The 20,744-nt window shown below is 38.8% G+C and overlaps 1 protein-coding gene across 4 annotated transcripts in view; it reads right to left on the reverse strand.

Moving 5' to 3' along the window:
- Positions 1–9,222: 9,222 nt before the first annotated feature.
- Positions 9,223–20,744, reverse strand: part of LOC127975903 (inhibitory synaptic factor 2A) — a 42,394-nt gene continuing 30,872 nt past the window's right edge. For 3 of the 4 annotated variants that reach the window (XR_008157651.1, XR_008157650.1, XR_008157652.1), the window contains 2 exons: positions 11,219–11,670; positions 9,223–11,109 (listed from right to left, as the gene is read on the reverse strand). Coding sequence is in view for 1 of the 4 variants with exons in the window: in XM_052579947.1 (XP_052435907.1) it covers positions 11,487–11,670 (184 nt within the window). In the remaining 3 variants the exon portion in view is untranslated. Of the gene's footprint in view, positions 11,671–20,744 lie in introns of all 4 variants that reach the window. The other variant, XM_052579947.1, reaches the window with a different exon arrangement.

The following is a 20,744-nucleotide window of genomic DNA, read 5'->3' on the forward strand; positions in this document are numbered from 1 at the left end:
CTTCAGCCAGACCCTCTTGAAAAAGTGTCTAAATAACTTTGGAAAAAGACCATGACTAGGTGTATAATCTAGGCTTCATAAAATGAAATTATTACATTTATGTCATTTTCCACAGTACGTGTGCACAAAATTTAAATGAAAGCTATGGGTAAACTAACTAACTAACTAGCTACTGTAGCTAGCTGGCTAACATATACAAATAAATTACAAAATGTAGCTTTTATTTGTTTTATTTCTTTTAGGCATTTCCTATTGCTCATATTTCCCTTTTTTGTAATAAATACGTGTCACTGTAGGCATACAGTAGTTTTGGAAGTAGCTAATGTCTGGTCCCTTCAATAGATAACAGATTCATTTATAAAATACATAATAAAAACATATGCATTTAATTATCACAATTTATTAACTACTTATTTATGTTCATACTTATCAGTATTTGTGTAATGTTATAGTATAGTAATCTGCATCTTCAGAATTTTTTATATGGCCTCGGGCACCAACAGAGCCTGTGCCGGCCCTGTGTAAGAGGTTTTTTTTTTTCTGATATGTAGCAGATTCACAAGATTTCTCTAAGTAAATTTCTCTTTTAAGTCCTTAAACCCAATATCCCATATGACATTCACACATTGGAGATATAATTTCCTGTGCAGATGATCAACTCAGTGGAGAGCTGAGACATAATGAAATTAAGATGGCCTTTATAAGGAGAGTGATTGCTAAGCTTTAGAAAATCCAGATTCAATATGTTTTTACAGCAGGACCATACAGTAGCTAGAGCCTTATGGGTTTACATCCTCAGGGATGCAGCCATCAATCTTTTGTGTTAACATTGAATTTTCCCATCTAATAGGAACAGGCTTTAGCTTATTGTTCTTGTGTTTTCATGGCTCTAGGCCAGAGCTCTGGGAGTAAACCTGTTCATTTTGATCCCCACTGCCTATCCTTCATATACTGAGATCTGGCCCCTAATGTCCACTTATCGACCGCTAGAAGTGGCCAGGACCCCTTCAGTCTTCTGAGTGATGGTGAAGAAAATAGACCGCTCCTTCCAAGTTTCCGATGGACATTTCTCAGTGTCTGTGCTCCAGAGTGAGATCTCCTGCTGAATGTTTATTACGAGTAATCATTGAACCATTTTAATTACTTTGTTCATCAGGCACCAATCCTTACTTCCAAGTTATTTCCAGCATACAATATGCTAAAAAAAAATCATAAAATTAACACATTGATATCACATCGCAGCTGTTTTATTGCAGTATTCTGTCTGCTTTCTAAAAACGGTCTGAATAATCTTACACGGGTCCCCATATTCACAGTATGGTGGCATTTTTTAAACCACTGCCGTAACTAACTATATTGTTAATCCTTCTAGTGATGGAGCACTTGGTTAACACTTGGTTAGTGCACATGTCTAGATCTGAGTCTCAGGTGGATGGATGAAACATGATGTCCAAAATAATGATTCCTGTGTTAGCGTCTGCTGAGAGGGGGCTTGATGTGGTGGCTCTGCTCTGGAGGTCTTTTTGGATGAATTTTGCAGCTGCCGGCTAGCATGACTGGAAACCTCCATTCCACTGAGCAGAGAGAAAATATCCAAGGAGCTGTGATTTTTCCCCTGCAGATCAGTGCCATGCATTATTCATGATTTATCTTCCAGGCGCCCTGGGCCTTTAGACCAGTATGAGCCCTCCATGAAGAAATGCTACAAAGTTTAGGTTGTTTCTTCTGTCAGTTTTTGTCGGACCGATTCCAAAGCTCTAAATCAAACTGAAGTGTCCTGACCCCTGCCTTCTAGCAATTGTGGGGCATGGCGGCGTGAAATTGTACAGGCTTTAATGTCTACGGAGACTTTCAGAGGCTATTACAGCTTTGAAAGCAAAAACCAAGCTGTTAGTGGCTCACTGTAAATAAACAGTGATAGGGTCAGATGGGAGAATGGATGGCAGTATAAATATCAGTATTATGTTCCTCGCATTCTCACATGATCTTAACCTGTCATGTGTTTCTAATTCTCTTCCATTGTGGCACAAGATAATAGAAGCACTGTGGTGTTATAGTCTGAGGCCAATATGATTACATTCTCCTCCTGACACAACAGGGCAGGTCTCATATGTGAGCATTGAGTAATTAGAAAGACTCTGTTTAACTGCTCGTCTCATTCAACATTTCAGCCCATTAGTTGCCACTGTCCTATTATGTCTCTTACACTCACAGTTTCATTCTCTCAGTGATTAACTCCACTTGCAAAGCAAGAAAGTGAAAGTGAAAGTGAAGTGACATTCAGCCAAGTATGGTGACCCATACTCAGAATTTGTGCTCTGCATTTAATCCATCCGAAATGCACACACACAGAGCAGTGAACACACACACACACTGTGTGCAAACACCCGGAGCAGTGGGCAGCCATTTATTCTGTAAATGATACAAAGAGATACAAAACCAAAAACTGTACTCTGTTGCACTCTTTATGAAGATACGCACAGGGTGTTATTAAAAAGAGAGATGTTAATTCTTTTTTTTCTTTGCATTTCAATCCAAATCTGATATACAAGTGAAATCACTTAGAAGAAAAAAAATATTGCTCTGAGTTGGCTCTATGGAGAACTTGCAGTAATGGAAAGTTCCTTTTAAAAGCCCATTTGACTCTTGCAGAATTCTGTGCAAGACACGATATTCTACAAATGTGATGCTTTTGTTAAAATAAGTTTTTATGAAATGTATTTTTCATAAAATAACTTTTATACGTTTTTGTGTGATTTTCTATTCCACCACATTACGTCTTGTGTGAACAGGCTTTAAGGACAGGTTCAGATTCAGCACTATACATTACACTGTTTTTTAAAGGGGACATTGGATACCCAAGTTGGTAGGATTTTTTATAGTCTTCATGAGATGTCTGCAACATACTTAAAACTCAATGCTCACAATCAACACCCTTTTTACCTTGTCAGAAACTTCTGTACTTACAGAGACCTGTTTCGGTGCATGTCTCTTTAAATGATAATGAGCAACTGCTCACTCCATCTATGTCTTCAGTTTTTTGTGTATTCAGTGGCGTCTTATCATCAAAAACAAAACGAATCCAATGCGTTATCAGTGGCTCGGATTTGAGGAGAAAATTAAGACTCTTGTGTCTACTTTTACATCCAACAAAACTGTTTATGAGACACTGTTGTTGCTACAACTGCTCGAGTGCGGAGAAAACGGGAGTTAGCATACAGCTGACTAAAGGGGGAAATATGCTAATATGGGACAGTCTGTCAGCAGTTGTGGGTGGGGGCTGACTCCTGTATTAGCATAAAATCAAAATGGCTTGATAATTGAGACGGTTTCCTTTTTTTTTTTTTTATCAATGTAGGGTGGTTGTGTCCACAAACTTCTAGGACACATTTATATGTGCAAACCATATAAAAGTAAGTTTTGCATCCAATGTCCTCTTCAATCATTGTGTCTCGTTTCTTTTTCTTGCACGCAATTGTGCCCACTGTACGCCATCTAAAAAGAGCCTGCTTGGGGAAATCTTTCACACTCACACAAAACTCCTGATCACGAGGATGTATCTTGATTTCATCTGTGAAAATTCACTGAACAAAGGTAAATGTGACTATAGCTTAAGACTTAATTTTGAGACTTGATTAATGTCTTATTACCGTTTGCAACATTGCTGAGTGGGATCTGGGGTTACTGAGGTATTTTTATCAGAAGACAAATCTAAGAAGCGGAAAAAGTCTAAGTTTGCTTTCCATGTCTAGATTCAAAAATAGATAATACATAGATCTCAGTGTTTTTTTCTTTCCTGTGGACAACTGTTCTGCTACCCTTTCAAATCTCTAGGCAAATTAAAGTAAGTAAGTTGTACTTTGCTGAGTAAACCATCTTTTACAGCTGCTAACCTGCTCAATAATCCCCCCAATAATGTCACTGATGGCAGTTCCTCATATCTGCTCAGTAAATCAGGAGAAAACAGGTTACCCACATTTACAATATTCACAAAAAGCAGCATTCATATACTTGATGGTATAATGCCATATTTTCGTAGCTCTGATGGTGCATATGGAGATTCGTACAGGCCCACATGACACTGATGCAGAGTAAACATTTTACAAGTGGAGTTCATGCACACATTAACCTTATAGGCTGTAATTTCCATTAAAGCTCCTCAACCTTTTGTCCTCGTATAGGTCTCGCTATAAGTCCACTGCTGAGTCTGAGTGTCCTCATAAACATTTGAAGGATTGGGGGCACAAGCCCCGGCTGCTTACTTTTAAAGCCCTCTAAGCTCAAGTCCTCTATCATTTATTAATGAGCTCTTAGGAAACCTTGAATTTTTAAAGCAGTCACTGATGGAGATTAAAATTTAGCCCAAACCGGTTGTCAACAACCCCATCCGGCTTTTGCTGACGATCTCTCTCTCTCTCTCTCTCTCTCTCTCTCTCTCTCTCTCTCACACACACACACACAGTTGTAATTACTTCTAATGCAAAGCTTAATTTATTAACGGAAGGTGCTTTGAACCGTTCGTTGTATAAATGCTCAACTTGTACATGCTGTGTGCGAGACTGTATCTACTGTGCATTTCATTTATGCTTTTCCTTGTCACTCCCTTTTTTATGTTGTTTTCTGTTTGCCAATGTAGGAAAAATCTCTGAGGTTGACCCTGGCTACACCTCATAGCCAAGGTGTTTTACCATTGCATTGGTTTACCAGCCATTGCAAATGATGTGAGGACTTTTAAAACTTTACAACTTTTCTTTACAACTGTCCTTAACATGCCCATATTTAGAGAGTTTTATAATATGGAAAATATGCAAAGTCACTTCTTATTTAAAAAAAAAAAAAAAATCTAACTGTACAGAGTAAAATATTAAGAGCAGATATTAAAATGCAGCTGCAATTTAATGTTACATTTAAAGTATGTTGAATTTATAATAAAAACGTATGTCAAGATCGGTGTACTGGAAACACAGAGAGAGAGAACCAATTTCGGGTATGATGTTTATTAAAGGGTAATCCAAAGGGGTAAACAGTCCAGGCAGGGTCAAAACCAGAATATCCAAAACCAACATAAACTAGACACGAACACAAGGCAAGGCAAGAATTGACGGACATGAATAACACTCAGACATTAAACAAGGACTCCGTAACACAGACTCAGACAGACAGGGTATAAATACACAGAAGGATAATGAGGGAACAGGAGACAGGTGGGGAACAATCAATTACACAACAAGGAGGAAGGTGACCAAATAAGGGAACAGGAAGTGATATGGTGACAGACACCGTGAGAAAGGAGGACATCTAGTGGAACCCCAGGGAACACAACCCAGACACTGTGACAATACCCCCCCTCTACGGAGCGGCTCCCAGACGCTCCACGACAAGACACAACACAGAGACCAGAAGGGAGGCGGACAGGTGGAGGCTCAGGGAGAGGGATGGAGGGCCAGAAAAGAAAAACATCATGTGGCGCCCACCAGGGCGGAGCAGAAGACCACCAAAGCCATGTGGTCCGGACGGAAGCCCCCCAGGGCAGAGCAGAAGACCACCACAACCGTCTGGTCACAGCGGAAGGTCCCCAGGGCGCAGCAGAAGACCACCACGTCCTTGTGGTCAAAGCCAGAGTCCTCAAGGGTGGAGCGGAAGACCACCACAACCGTGTGGTCAGGGCGGAAGGCCCCCGGGTGGAGCAGAAGACCACCACAGCCATGTGGTCAGGACCAGAGCCCCCCAAGGCAGAGCAGACCTCCGTGCGGCCGGACCAACGGGACGACTAAACTCTGGTAATCCCCTGGTGTCCTTACTGGACTCCAGAAGATCGGTGACTTGACCTGACTCTGGAGGTTCAGCGGTGACTAGCCCTGACTCTGGAGGGTCAGCGGCGACTAGCCCTGACTCTGGAGGGTCAGCGGTGACTAGCCTTGACTCCGGAGAGTCCACCGGAACCTGATTCGACTCCGGAGAGTCCACCGGAACCTGACTCGACTCCAGAGAGTCCACCGGAACCTGACTCGACTCCGGAGAGTCCACCGGAACCTGACTCGACTCCGGAGAGTCCACCGGAACCTGACTCGACTCTGGACTGCCTGTGGAGACCTGAGGCGCCTCGACTTCGGACACTGCATCCGGAACAGCGTCGGGCACCGCCACAGCCTCCGGAACAGCATCGGGCACCGCCTTGGCCTCCAGAGCAGCATCGGGCACCGCCTCGGCCTCCGGAACAGCAACGGGCACTGCCTCTGCATCCGGCAAGACCTTGGCCTCCGGAACAGTCTCCGGAACAGCATCGGGCACCGCCTCGGCCTCCGGAACAGCATCGGGCACCGCCTCGGCCTCCGGAACAGCATCGGGCACCGCCTCGAGGCTGGCAGCGGCCTGCTCAGACACCGCCTCGGGAACGGCAGCGGCCTGCTCGGGAACGTCCTCCTGGACGGCAGCGGCCCGCTCGGGAACGTCTTCCTGGACGGCAGCGGCCCGCTTGGGAACGTTCTCCGGACTTTGAGGAACGGTAGACGCCTGTATCCTCCTCCTCTGTCCTCTATGATGGCGAGTCGGTGGCACTTTGTGTGGAGACTCAGGCGTCGAGTCGGCCATCTTGTGCTGTGGCGCTGGGCTGGCGGCCATCTTGTGCTGTGGCGCTGGGCTGGCGGCCATCTTGGGCCATGACTCTGGACGAGCAGCCATCTTGTGTCTTGGCGCCGGGTTAGCGGCCATTTTGTGCTGTAGTGCTGGGCTGGCAGCCATCTTGTGTGGTGGCGCTGGATTGGCGGCCGTCTCGTGCTGTGGTGCTGGGCTGGCGACCATCTTGGGCTGTGGCGCTGGCTCAGCAGCTGTGACGTGAACAGTCTTGGGAATCTCTAAGATCCTTAACAGTGTGGAAAAGTAATCCAAGAACGTGTTAGCGGCCATCTTGGGCGTTGGCGCTGAGCTGGCGGCCATCTTGCCCCATGGCGCTGGATTGGTGATCGCCTTGTGTTGTGGTGCTGTGTTGGCGTCCATCCTGCCTCGTGGCGCTAGACTAGCGGCCATCATGGGCAGTGGCGCCACCGTGGCGGACGTGCGCTTCCTCTCTCCTCTCCGTCCGCCATGGTGAGACGGTGGCTCTAATCCATCCCACACGAGCCCCAGGTCGAAGAGTATCCTCTCGACCACTCCCTCCTCGGCGACCTCCTCTGGTTCCCCGGAAAACCACCAGGCGAGTTCCTTCAAATCCATTCCTCTCCCGCACTGTGGCTGGGGAGGAGACATAAGCCGACAAACCGCTGGCTCTTGCAGTGACGGAGTCATTCTGTCACGGCTCGTGATGCAAGGAACGAGGACAGAGAGAACCAATTGCGGGTATGATGTTTATTAAAGGGTAATCCAAAGGGGTAAACAGTCCAGGCAGGGTCAAAACCAGAATATCCAAATCCAACATAAACTAGACACGAACACAAGGCAAGGCAAGGCAAGGCAAGAATTGACGGACATGAATAACACTCAGACATTAAACAAGGACTCCGTGACACAGACTCAGACAGACAGGGTATAAATACACAGAAGGATAATGAGGGAACAGGAGACAGGTGGGGAACAATCAATTACACAACAAGGAGGAAGGTGACCAAATAAGGGAACAGGAAGTGATATGGTGACAGACACCGTGAGAAAGGAGGACATCTAGTGGAACCCCAGGGAACACAACCCAGACACTGTGACAACGTAATTCATAATATGCATAATATTATAAAGACATGTTGATTCCTAATTTAAATAACTGGTTTTTATATTTTTTCTGTTCTAATGCCAAAACAAATTATTAAAATATGATCTAGAATAAAATGTGATGAATATCATAATTTTAAACCTTTTTAATAAAGCAAAGTGAAATTGAATTTTTTTTATGTATTTAGTGTCTTAATTTTTTTTTTTTTTTTTTGACAATAAACACATACAAAAATGTAGTTTTTCTCGAATTTGTTCGAAAAATCCCTGGTTTGTATTATATTGATATGTTATTCTATGTTTTACATTTATTCGACAGTCTACAGATATTATTCTGAGGTCACGGGAGCAAAGCTAGACAACTTTTCACAGATAAATCTTTCTTTTTAAAGGCCAGTGGCAAAATACAGATTCTGTTGGACACAGGAGACATTCAAAACATAAGCAACTATTGGGAAGATTACAGTCACTCCATATGCTATATACAATTTATCCTCAGCACAAACCTTTAAAATGAGATCTAGTTATCTGCTCACTGGTAAAAAATAGTTTTCTGCCACCATCACAATCATCTACAGCCTTAGTGTTGTAGTGTTGGCATGAAAGTGTAAGAATATTTTCATGAAAATATGTCTGTACCCCTCAATTAAAGTAACAGATCACCCAAAAATGAAAGTTTGCAGAAAATTTAGTCACACTCATCCAAGATGCACTTGCTAACAGCTGGATTTTCTGCAGTGAATGGGTACCATCAGAATGAGAGTCCAAATAACTGTAGACCATAGAATAATATTTCAATATTGTGATTTTGTAGTGTATTATTATTATTTTATTTTATTGTATTTATTTTTACAAAATTGCAACTTTTCACCTCACTAGACAGTTGATTGACTAGAGTCATGAGGATTATGTGTGGATTATTGTGATGCTTTTATAAGAAGTTTGGACTATTATTTTGATGGAACCCATTCACTGCATGATTATGAAAATTGTGATTCACACTAAAGGCATCAAAACTATGAATTAACACATGTGGAATTATATATGGAATTATATACATAACAAAAAAGTGTGAAACAACTGAAAATATGTCATATTGTAGGTTCTTCAAAGTAGCCACCTTTTGCTTTGATTACTGCTTTGCACACTCTTGGCATTCTCTCATTGAGCTTCAAGAGGTAGTCACCTGAAATGGTCTTGCAACAGTCTTGAAGGAGTTCCCCCAAGAGATGCTTAGCACTTGTTGGCCCTTTTTCCTTCTGGCTGCGGTCCAGCTCACCCCTAAACCATCTCGATTGGGTTCAGGTCCGGTGACTGTGGAGGCCAGGTCATCTGGCGCAGCACCCCATCACTCTCCTTCTTGGTCAAATAGCCCTTGATGCCTTCAGTGTGATTCTACAATTTTCATAGTCAAGAAAATAAAGAAAACTCTTTGAATGAGAAGGTGTGTCCAAACTTTTGGTCTGTACTGTGTATATATATATATATATATATATATATATATATATATAAGATCCTCTATCAGTCTGTTTGGAAAGATTGCAGGGGTACAGAAATGCAATCAGTTGTCAGTGTCATTTTGTTCACCACTTTCATGTGCACATCATCTTAAGTAGCAACTGTTATCAATATTAAAATAAGGCTGTTTGATCAGAGAATAAGGTCAGGGAACGTCTGGAGAGATTCGTTTGTAGTCATATCCCTAAGATGGGTCAGCAGAATTACATTCGCCATGTTTAGATTAGTTATGTTTTCAGAAAGAGTTCAGAGGAATATTTCATCCCTTGATTCAAAGTGACTGACAGTATCTTGGCAGCAGGTGTTCTACTGGAGGCCGTCCAATCACAGAGCACGTCTGTGGAGTGTGCACCAAAGCTGAAGCCAATCAATTTTAGAGAAAAGTGTTGCAACCATCTAATCCTCCAGCTGAGTCCTGTTCAAAGCACTATTCCATCATCTTCATGAATTGAGTATCACCACTATAATGCACTTTGCAAAAATCCCAAAGCAACCCACACTCCTTGGGTCCGACACTAAAAAATGTACACGGGAACAGGATATTTTGCATTGGTTTCTTTATTGTAAATGCACTGTGGGTAGAAATTGTATAAAATGTAATATTGCACAATATAAATCAATTGCACTTTCTCAATGTATTATGATGCATTTGGGTTATGCTACAAGAATTTACAAGTACTGTGCTCCAATTCAACAACAAGATACTGTGACCAAGATTTTTTTTTTATATATTTTTTTACATAATATTACTTTTAAATATATATCCTACAGTTATCAAAAACACCCTCCAAGTATGAAGGTTCTTGGGCTACCAGCTAAATACAGTGTTTGGCACTGTAGTGAAGACATTAGACTTGAGAATATCTAACACAAAGACTCTTTGAAGCTAATAAAATGATGAGCACAGTTTGTATATACATAGCCCTCTATGTTACCTGCATTATTATACTCCCCAATTTGTGTGTTGTGTTCCTTTCATTACTTTGTTTTAGGTGGGTAAACAAGCACAAGATTTTGGTGATTGACTGCCATCATATTCAAATTTAATTGAGCAAATTACACGTCAGCTTGAACAGAGTGGTGTGTTCTGTAGGATAGAGCCTATTACTATTGTTTTGTGTTCTGTATTTGTGCACTGTCCAACCTATAACACAAAACAATGATCATCTAAACAGATTTGAGGTGTGTTCTCATATTTGTTTTCCACCATGGAACATATTGCCTGTAATCTCCAGCCAATTCTCAAGCATCTTTATGAGTCTGAAAAATATATTTACTGAAAAATTGACCTAGGTTTACAGTATGTTGTAAATACAGCATCACATTCCCAAGAAAATAGTTTCAGACCAGAACATCTGCACACTGAAAAAGTTGTTCTTATTCCAGAAATGTTGATGGCCCATTATTTGAAACAGAAAGTCACCGTATTTTCATGAATTATTATTATAATCTACTTTTTTTTGAGAACACCAGTGTGTAAACCCCTTTTACAACCTTACCTCTTACCTTACCTAATTGTGCATTCTCAACATCTTCCAGAAAAATATCTCTACAAAGTTATTGATTATTAGTGCATGCAGTCAGCTGATTCTGCATTTACTCACTAATTTCATTTCATTCGTATCATTTATTCTGTCATAAAATGGTAATCAAATTTCATTAAAAAACTGAAGAGGTGAGAGACTTTGAGAAAGAAAGAAAGAAAGAAAGAATGAAAAAGAGGGAAAAACAGGGAAACAGACAGAGGTATATCTCAGCTATCAAAGCTACTTTATAATCCTCAAAAGTTTGTGCTTTGCTGATTAAATGTCTTTGATCTACGGCTCCAAAGTAGTTTTGTGGCAAACTAGTGTTTTAGCTTTGAAGTTTCTTGTTGCCTCTGCAGGGTCCCTAAAGTAAAATGGGATAAATGTAGAAAGAAGAGAGAGATCTCAGTTAGACACTGGAAAACATACACACACACTGCACAGCACACCAACAATCATCCCTGTTCTCTTACCTTGCTAACTTGACTAAACCTAAGGATCATTGTGTAATCCCATTGAAAAATGTGAGATCAGGTGAATTCAGCAGTTCCCAAACACAGAGGGTTCATCAGAGGGTCATGATTAGAAAACAACTGTTATTCCTTACTACAATCCAGTCGTTCAGTGGATCCCGTGATGCATGTTCCAAACGGTGGCTAGCAGTGAGCATTTCTCCATGTTTATCCAATTCCACTAGAATTTGCTCATTTGTGATGGTTTTAGGGATCCTGGATCCATATATTAGAGGAACCAGAGTTTCCATCGTGCATGCTTCTTGGTCTCAGTCTTGGACTTGCGTTTGGGTGTAGAGGTGAACACCTCGTGTGTGTAAGGCAGAGAGGGGTAGGACGGCTCTTCTAATGGACACAGTCTCTTCATTAAGGGCTGAAGTTTGTCCTCTTGAAGTTTAAAATCTAGTTCCACACTATAAAAAGAAAAAGAGAACATTTTAGGTGAGGATAGGTGAGATCATATCAAAACAGATTATACAGAATTGTCTGGATGAGGACCTAAATTAGTCCAATTAAAGTCAACAATAAATCAAAACTTATTGTGCCTGTTTCATCATCAGCATCCCAAAACTCTATTCCAACATGCATCAATATATTTTCTTTATCATTTGTCACCATGCAATTACACCACTGACACTAACTTCTCTTTCCACTGACACCACTTTGTCTGTTTGAATTGTATTAATATAAGATATTATTTAAAAATGCCATATATATTTTAAAAAAATGTAGTAATATTATATTAATATTATATGAATATAGTAATATTCAATGATTAATTTAATATATCAAGTGAAACAACATAATATTTAAAACTATTTTAAATAAATGCTTCGCTTTTGAACGTTCTAATCATCAAAGGATCAAATAACAAATATTTATTAAGCAGCAAATCAGCATATTATAAAGATTTCTGAAAGCTCATGGGACACTGAAGACTGGAGTGGATGCTGAAAATTCAGCTTTGAATTACAGGAACAAATATTCAAATAGAAAACAGATTACTTTTAAATAGTAATCATATTTCACTATAACTTCGTTCTTTCTTTCTTTTCTTTTTTTATGTATTTTTGATCAAATAAGAATAAGAGACTTCTTTCAGAAAGATTAAGAAAGATTAAAAGTCTGGCCCAAAATGTTTCAACAGTAAGGTAATTTATTATAACAATATTAAAATATTATTTTGAAATATTACATTATTAAGCCAAATTCAATAATCAGTTCCTAATATAAGAAAATGTTTCTACTTCCTGTTGCAGTCCTCTTTCACCCGGTAATAATTTGACAGTAAAACGAGTTGCAAATGCTTTTTCTTGTTCGAGTTCTGTCTGCCTTAGAAAATGTCATGAGTGTACACCACCTTATTCCTAACCTCTAACATCATGACTAAGCTGTTTAGCTCAGTCTCAGCATTTTTGTGTGTATGTGTGTGTTTGACTGTCCTCGTACAGCCACAGTCTGACCTAGTCTTCCCTCTAAAGACATAATCCCATGACAATCAGATGATTCCTGATGATTGCAGTGGCTAAACTCCCAGATTAACCATCAGAGACAGCTTTAATCTCATCTAAATGAAAGCAGCGTCCGACTCATCAGTGTAAAGAACAGAGACACACAGCCCATCAGTACCACTCACTTTCAACTGCCCCATTCCTCACTCGCTCCCCTTCTTTTCACGTTCCCGCACTGCAAATGAGCGTATTGGAAATCAATGCTGTTTGACTCATCAATTACATCCATTTATAAAAGATTTGTGCAAAAAAAAAGAGAGCTCTCTAACCAAATTGCAGCATGAGAGTCAATTATGTTTATCTCCATCTTTCCACTGAGGGTTTGTTTGGTTTGTGTTAAGGAGCGCTTTATATACAACAGACTAGCCCTTTGGCTTCCATTTAAAGTGTTGTATTGGATAACGCAGACATTTCGTTTAATTAAAAGCTGCTATGGTGAAACGCAGACGTTAATCGTTCAGATTATTATGGAATTTTGCACTGAATTTCAAATCCTTTGAAAATTCGATAGCTTTTTATCACAATTCCACACAAACAAACCTTAAACCAAGGACTTTTTCCCACTACATGCGTTTCGAGGCAGCAGAATGCACCAAAAACAGACTAAAACCCTTGGAGACAAAGCGATCTACATCTCATTTTCAAGTCTGTTCTGGATTTTCACAAATGATCAGAAAAACTTCTCTGGCGTGATATATTTAGAAGCTGCAGACAGTGTTTGGTTTGTCTATTTACAGAACTTGTGAAAGCTCAGCGATTCTCGGCAGACTCTCTGAGGGTGAAAGAGAATGGAACAGCAGTGCGTTTCTGTTCTGGGTTGGGTTAAACTACGCTTAGCAATTAATCACTGGAAAAACCTGAGCAGTTAACTTGTGCACACTACCTGTACCAACCGGGGGTTTGAAACATATGGGTGGCTGGTGAAAAATGCACAGCAAACAAAACCTGGTTCAGAAAGGAGATGATGTCTTAAGGTTATCCTAAAAAAAGGATTCTCTTCTGCTATATGGTGTTTTGCAACAAATGCAGTCAATCTGTAACAGCCGCATTCAATTCAAAACATTCTTTTTACTGTTGAAAAAGGAAAAATCCTACTATACATCTAAAAAAATAATATGGCTGTTTCTAAAAAACATGTTTGTTAAAAAAAGAACACACACACACACATACACACACACACACACACACACACACACATATGAAATTTATTTTAAGGCCATTAAATAAAAAAAAAAAAACAGTTAAAAGTGAATATTACAACAGATTTCTATTTCAAACAAATGTTGTTTGAAATTTATTCATAAAGGAATCCTGAACATTTTTTTTTTTTTTTTGCATGGTTTCCACAAAATAAATTAAGCAGTACTATTTTTTCAACATTAATAATTAGTCTTTTGGCTCCAAATCAGCATAAGTGACCCTGCACCACAAAACCGGTCATAAGTAGCGCGGGTATTTTTTTTAGCAGTAACCAAAAAATATATTGCATGGGTCAAAATTATTAATTTTTATTTTATGCCAAAAATCATTAGGATAATACATAAAGATCATGTTCCATGAAGATATTCTTATTTTAATTTATGATTAGTAATATTCATTGCTGAGAACTTCATACGGACAACTTTAAAGGAGATTTCAGACTTTCAAATAGTATATATCTCTGGCAGATATTGTCCTATCATAACAAACCATACATCAATGTAAAGCTTATTGGTTCAGCTTTCAGAGTGATTTCTGAAGGATCGGGTGACACTGAAGACTGGATTAATGGCTACTGAAAATTATATATATATATATATATATATATATATATATATATATATATATAATATACATATATACGTTTGTATTTAAAAACTGTTATTTATAATATAATATTTACCAATATTACTGTTTTTTTTTACATTGGTAAGCATATGAGACTTTCAAACTTTCAAACAAACCATACCTCAAACCTCTAAATACGTGTATGTGTGCATGTGCGTATGTATGTGTGTGTGTTCCAAATGCATATAATTATATATATTTTTTTTTTTTTTCAAAAAGAACAGCAGAGTATATGTTAAAACACACTTTAACAAAACATGAAAATAATTTTACAATTTGAAATATCAAAATATTCCTCACCCAAAAGCTATTTGGAAATGAGCAGTTGTGACATTGAGACATTGTGCAAAACATCTCTTTATGTTCCATGAAAGAATTTCATACGGATTTGAAATGACATGGAGGTGAGTAAATTAATTTTCATTTTTGAACTATCCTTTTCGCTTCCAGTAAATTCACAGGAATTTAATTTGAAATTGATTTTTAATAAAGCGCTGCGGGTATAAATAGGGATTGTTGAAATAACTCCCCGTTGTTAACATCAAATATAAGTGACCCAGGTTCTTGCTCAATTATTTGCTTGACTGCTTTGCTGTAATGCAGAAACATACATACGGTCAAACCCAGGGGAGTTGTAGACATGGAGCTAAATATTTAATCACAGTAATACAGAACATCATCCTTTATTCAGGTATACAAACATTCAGCCGTGAGTTTCGGTCAATGACAGGGTACAAACCTGGCCTGTCAGACGCCATAGATGTTATGTTCAAGCACTTTACCACAGGGACAAACTGTAATAGGTTCAGTCAGTGAGAGGCTGTATTAAAAGAAGAGCTCAATCTTAGACACAACAATGTCAAATATTATGTTCCAGTACGAGTCAAGACAGCAATTGATTTCAGAAGCAGGCCTAAAGGGTTTTATCCGAGTGAGCGGAGGCTGGTGCGAGGAATCAGCTGGATCATTTCTGAGGGTTTTACTGAAGTGAGTGGATTATTATCAAGCTCCGTCTGTAATTTCTTCTCGAGCGGCACCGCTGTCCATCCCTGCTGTGCACATTGCTGGGTATCTCTGCCACCTCTCATTCAAACTAACCACTCGTCCTCCACTAACCTGACACGTGACATGCTTGTGTCCACTTGTCTGCATTCATGAGGTGCTGTGTGGACAGGACAGGCTGAGGTGGTGCTGAAGGACGGGGCCGTCAGTTGACGAACGGCCACATTGTCCTTGGCTTGAGATAGCAGCCACAGAGTAAACTTGTCCAGGCCACTATATGCCAACAACAGGAGTCACAATCAGCACGTCCTGACTGGCTGATCTGCCAACTCAGGGCAGGAAATGAGATTTTTGACAATCAGACTTTGTCTTGTCTTCTGTTTCTGTTTCCCCTCCTCTGTTTGGTAATGAAGAACTGATCTTCTTATTAGTGCTGTGAGCAGCACAGTTTTCAGCACTGGTGAGTGCTACCATGCAAACCGAATGTTCACTCCCTGGGTCAGTCCATGTTAGTATATTTTCCAAACAATTTGCTTTAAAAGTATTTAAACTTTTTTTAATTGTTCAATCAATCAATCAATCAGTATTGGTCCCAGACTTTTGGAAACCACTGTATAGATACATATTTTAGATGTGTATAGTTAATATAGTTAATATTTTGGAATGATTTGATTACATATTAATTAAGATTTAACCACAGTATCACAAGAAGGTGAACATAAAGATATCTCCCAAAAACTGTAAATTCTTTATGAAATATTCAGTTTGTTTTTCCTTTTTCCCCACTCTCTTATTAATAGTTCAAACACAATGTATTCTTAGGAATAATGTTTTAATTAGCATTTTAATTATAACTTTTTTAGGTACTTTTACATAAAGTACACAGAAATATTTACAGAAGCTAGAAATATTGGTAAGAAAGTCATTCATTTTGTGATTCTGGAAGTCTCAAGCACTGAACTAACTTTAGGTTATTTTATTAATAATAAATTATTAAGTATGATTCAATATACCTCCTACTGGCCTTTGGAAGTTTGCTGAGGCCCCCTAGTGGACCCTGGTCCCATGGCTAAGAACTACTATCAGTTTCTATTCGTTTTTAACTACAAAAGGTCTCCAGGAAGACATAATGCTCAAGGAAGTGACATGATCATGTTGAGAAAACAACATTAATTAGTATTAGTGTAAATTCTGTGATTAGTTGATTTGTCTCATTTTTAAACATTTACATCATGTTTGATTAAAATACATAAATTAGTGTGATTTTATAAAAATGCATGGTTAAATATATAAAAATTAACTTATTTACACGAGTTTACATAAAATGAATTTGTGAATCCTAAAAATTGAAGTTAGCCAGTTTGAACATAAAAGGTAATTGTCGCTTTCGCTACTGACCAAACTTTGTGTGAACGCAGCCATATTTATCACTCTAAAACAAGACTGACGATTGTATTCTGCATCTGTCTTTCTCTGAGCTGCAAGGATGTTGGGCAGAGAAAAATATAGAAAGAATGTGGACACTTTCCTACATTTTGAGAAATCATCTGGAGCCTGCACAAAGCACATGATTTACCCAGTTTATTCCTGGTTCATAAATACTTAATGGAAACTGACTTGCTGCTTAGAATGAGAAATATTGCAGCCTTTGAAAGTGAGAGGAGGATATCTGCATCACACCATCTCAATAATTGATGCATGCAAGACACTTACAGTAATCCACTTGGAAAAAAACAAAGACATTTAAAAACACATATACAGATCCAAATGGAACAAACTGCAACTGTATTTGGCACCATTAATGGAAATTTTTCATAAGCTTCTAGCAGGAAGGATATTGCTAAGCGTCTGTAAATACCCACTGGGCCGCCATGAGACGTGACACAAAATAAATGAAGTTGGAAGAAAAAAGGTGCTAAATGCAAACTGTAGGAATTCCACAGGGAGTTACCTTGGACACCATGCAAGAAAAACTGATGGTTGCCACTATTTCAAAACTCTAATGGTTATTTTTTTCCTTCTGATAAATGAGTCATGCCTGTCTCCCGTCAGCGTACCCCGAGGACAGAGGCTGCGGCAGGACGGTCACAGGTCGGGCTGTTTGTTCTGTCACTATCTGTCTCCCAGTATGTGTCCAACAACAGAGACATCGCAGCAAATTCACACCATGCTGGCTTCGATATTTTGATATATGAGAGTGTAAAAATATACAGAAATGTATGTACAACGATGTATGCACAGGTGCAAATGCTTTGAAGCTCTTGGGCATGCTGATACTACTTTGTCTTCATATGCCCAGAAGTTGTACTGTTTGCATCACCATACTGTATATTATGCAGCTGACCTATTTATTTTATTTTAATTTCTTCTTGTATCTTCCCATGACTGGGTTATTTGCCTTCCACAGAAAAGAGAAAAGTTCAGGTTTGGAATTAGGTGAGTAAATGATGACAGAATGTTTCCTATGATATTTCTATTAATGCTTTAACAGTGACACCATTAATGCGATTTAACCAATTTGTGCACATGCTCAGCTTTGAGAACATTCTTAGATACACGTTTCAAACAAGAGCACAAAGAATTTGAGCTTAGTTGAACTGATGCAAATGTGAAATGAGAATCAAGCATCAAGACTCCACAAAAGCGCACTAAAGGTTCAGAAAAAAGAAAATACCCACAATATACAGTTTGGAAGTTGCTTATTATACCCACTATACACACAGCTAACGAAAATCAGGATACTTTTTTAATTGGCCCTTTTTTGCATTTCACACAAAACTGCAAAAAGCAATGCTGACCTTTTTTTCCTAGAATACCTTTTTAATCTGCTATATGAATAATTATTTTTAATTTTGTTAATAAGGTTGCATGGTTAGACTCTGCGTAAGTCCGTATTAGCCGAAAGGTGCTTAGCGGTTCATGAATATTTCTAATGCTATTTTCAGTACATTTAACAGTGTATAAATTCACAGATTAAGGCCAGTTGTCAGCACATAGAACATTTATGTAATTTAAAATTGGGTGAATAAAGTAAAAAATATATAATATAATATAATATAATATAATATAATATAATATAATATAATATAATATAATATAATATAATATAATATAATTTAATTTAGTATATATATACTCCGTAATATAACATTTCACACACAAAAAAATAAACAAGTTACCAATCCGTGTCTTTGTACTCACTCAAAAAAAGCTCTCTCAAAGCTTTCATTGTTGCCAATGTTTTGGAAAGGAATACACATTAAATACTTTGGGTTGAAAGAAGGATGTGCCATTGTTTAAAACAACAATGTGGCACAGTATGCTGCAGCCAGCTTGTTGGTTGTTTGCTGGGAGCATGCTGCTCTCTTACGGTGCTTTCTGTGTTCCTTTGAGAAAGTTGTGATGGAGGAACAGCAAGAGGTATCTTACACCATGCTGGCATCCATTTTAAACCCTGTATGGGTCATGTGGAGTACACTGAATGAACAATGAACTTTGACCTTGTAGGCCTTCTTTTCTTATCTATTGGAATTTCAGAGCAGTTGGAAAGTACTAAGTCAAAAATAAAATAATAAGATGTAATGAGCAGTTATTTTAAATGTAATGAGCAGTAGGTATGTATCAAATGTTCGGCAAGCGGCAAGCAAAATTATCCGAATAAGCGATAAGACAGAATAAATTGTACCAAACAATGATGTGACGTGATCGAATAGAGGCATGCACTAATGCAGCAAACATGTCGGCAGTGTGAAAGCATTTAATACTGTCCGAGAAAGACAAAAATCACTGCAAACCCCAACATCGAGAGACTGTTGTTTAGTGCTGCATCTCATGTCTTTAATGAGAAGAGGAAGGAGGGGTTATTGCTGGTTACTGTATGATGTTAGAAATCAGAACATTGTGTTTTTTAATAAACATGCGCTTTGCATATACTGTATTCTGACAGTGGAATAAGCTTGTTAGCCAGGGTTTAAAGTCCAAAGCATGAGGACAATCTGTGCTGAAACAGTATTACTCATCAGTTAACATTTATATGAATTTCTACAAAGCATGTGACAATGCAATACGTGCAACAAACATCTTCCCAAAATTGTAAAGATAATCGTTTATAAATCTGCCGTCGTCAACAAAAAGCACCGAGGTTTTCCTGCAGGTTTCCATCAAAATAAAAGCTGAGAAAAAGCAACTCCATTAACATTCATAAATTATATTGTAATTTTACTATTGTAAAATTACTAAAATACATTTATTATAACATTCTCACAAATTGTTCAGATTGGGATCTGTAATATTCTCTGATGTTTTAAAGTCACAATGAAACGGAATTAGTGATTGTCTTTTTTTCTCTACGGTGACATCTATCCGAGTGAAACAGCATCTGAAATGAGAGGATGGGACTTGATTTCCTCGATTGGGAATTGATTGGATCGTTGGAAGTTTGGCCGTTGCTAACAAAATGGAGACAGATCTGAATGCCAGTTTGCAGTTAGTTGTGAGGGGATTTCTCTCCACTGGATTCACCGTTTACACCCAAGCATGGAGATTTTTTTTATTTATTGAGGAAGACGATGACAACAATGATCAAGAGTACAGAATATTCCTAACAGCTTATGTGCAAGTGAGAGAGAGAGAGAGAGAGAGAGAGAGAGGGAAAGAGAAACTGCCGGAATGAGTGCATCCTCCATCAGGTTAAAAGGCATATTCATTAAAAAAAAAAATGTTTCTTTTCAATTTTTAAGGGTAGTGAAAAAGAGAAAAAACAAAGTGAAAGTGATGTGACATACAGCCAAGTATGGTGACCCATACTTATAATTCAGCGCATCACTGCACGACTCGAAAAGGCGGGAGCTAGTTGCTGAAGCCACGCCCACTTAGCACGGCGGCACTGTCAGCAGTTGCAAACCACATGTCACACAAGTGGCCATGCCCTTAATTATGCAGAACTTTAAGTCTTAATATAATTTAAACGGATGCGTTATAAAATTATTTTACCCACCCACAGTTGTCATGAAGGGAAAAATGAGCTGCATATACTAAAATCATTTTTTGCACCAGGCTGTAAACATGTTTTTTCCTGCTGTAAAGTTGGGATTTTAACATGGGGAGTCTATGGGACTGACTTCTTTTTTGAAGCCAGCCTCAAGCGG

Source organism: Carassius gibelio, chromosome B17, assembly GCF_023724105.1.
Source record: "Carassius gibelio isolate Cgi1373 ecotype wild population from Czech Republic chromosome B17, carGib1.2-hapl.c, whole genome shotgun sequence".
Lineage (NCBI taxonomy): Eukaryota > Metazoa > Chordata > Actinopteri > Cypriniformes > Cyprinidae > Carassius > Carassius gibelio.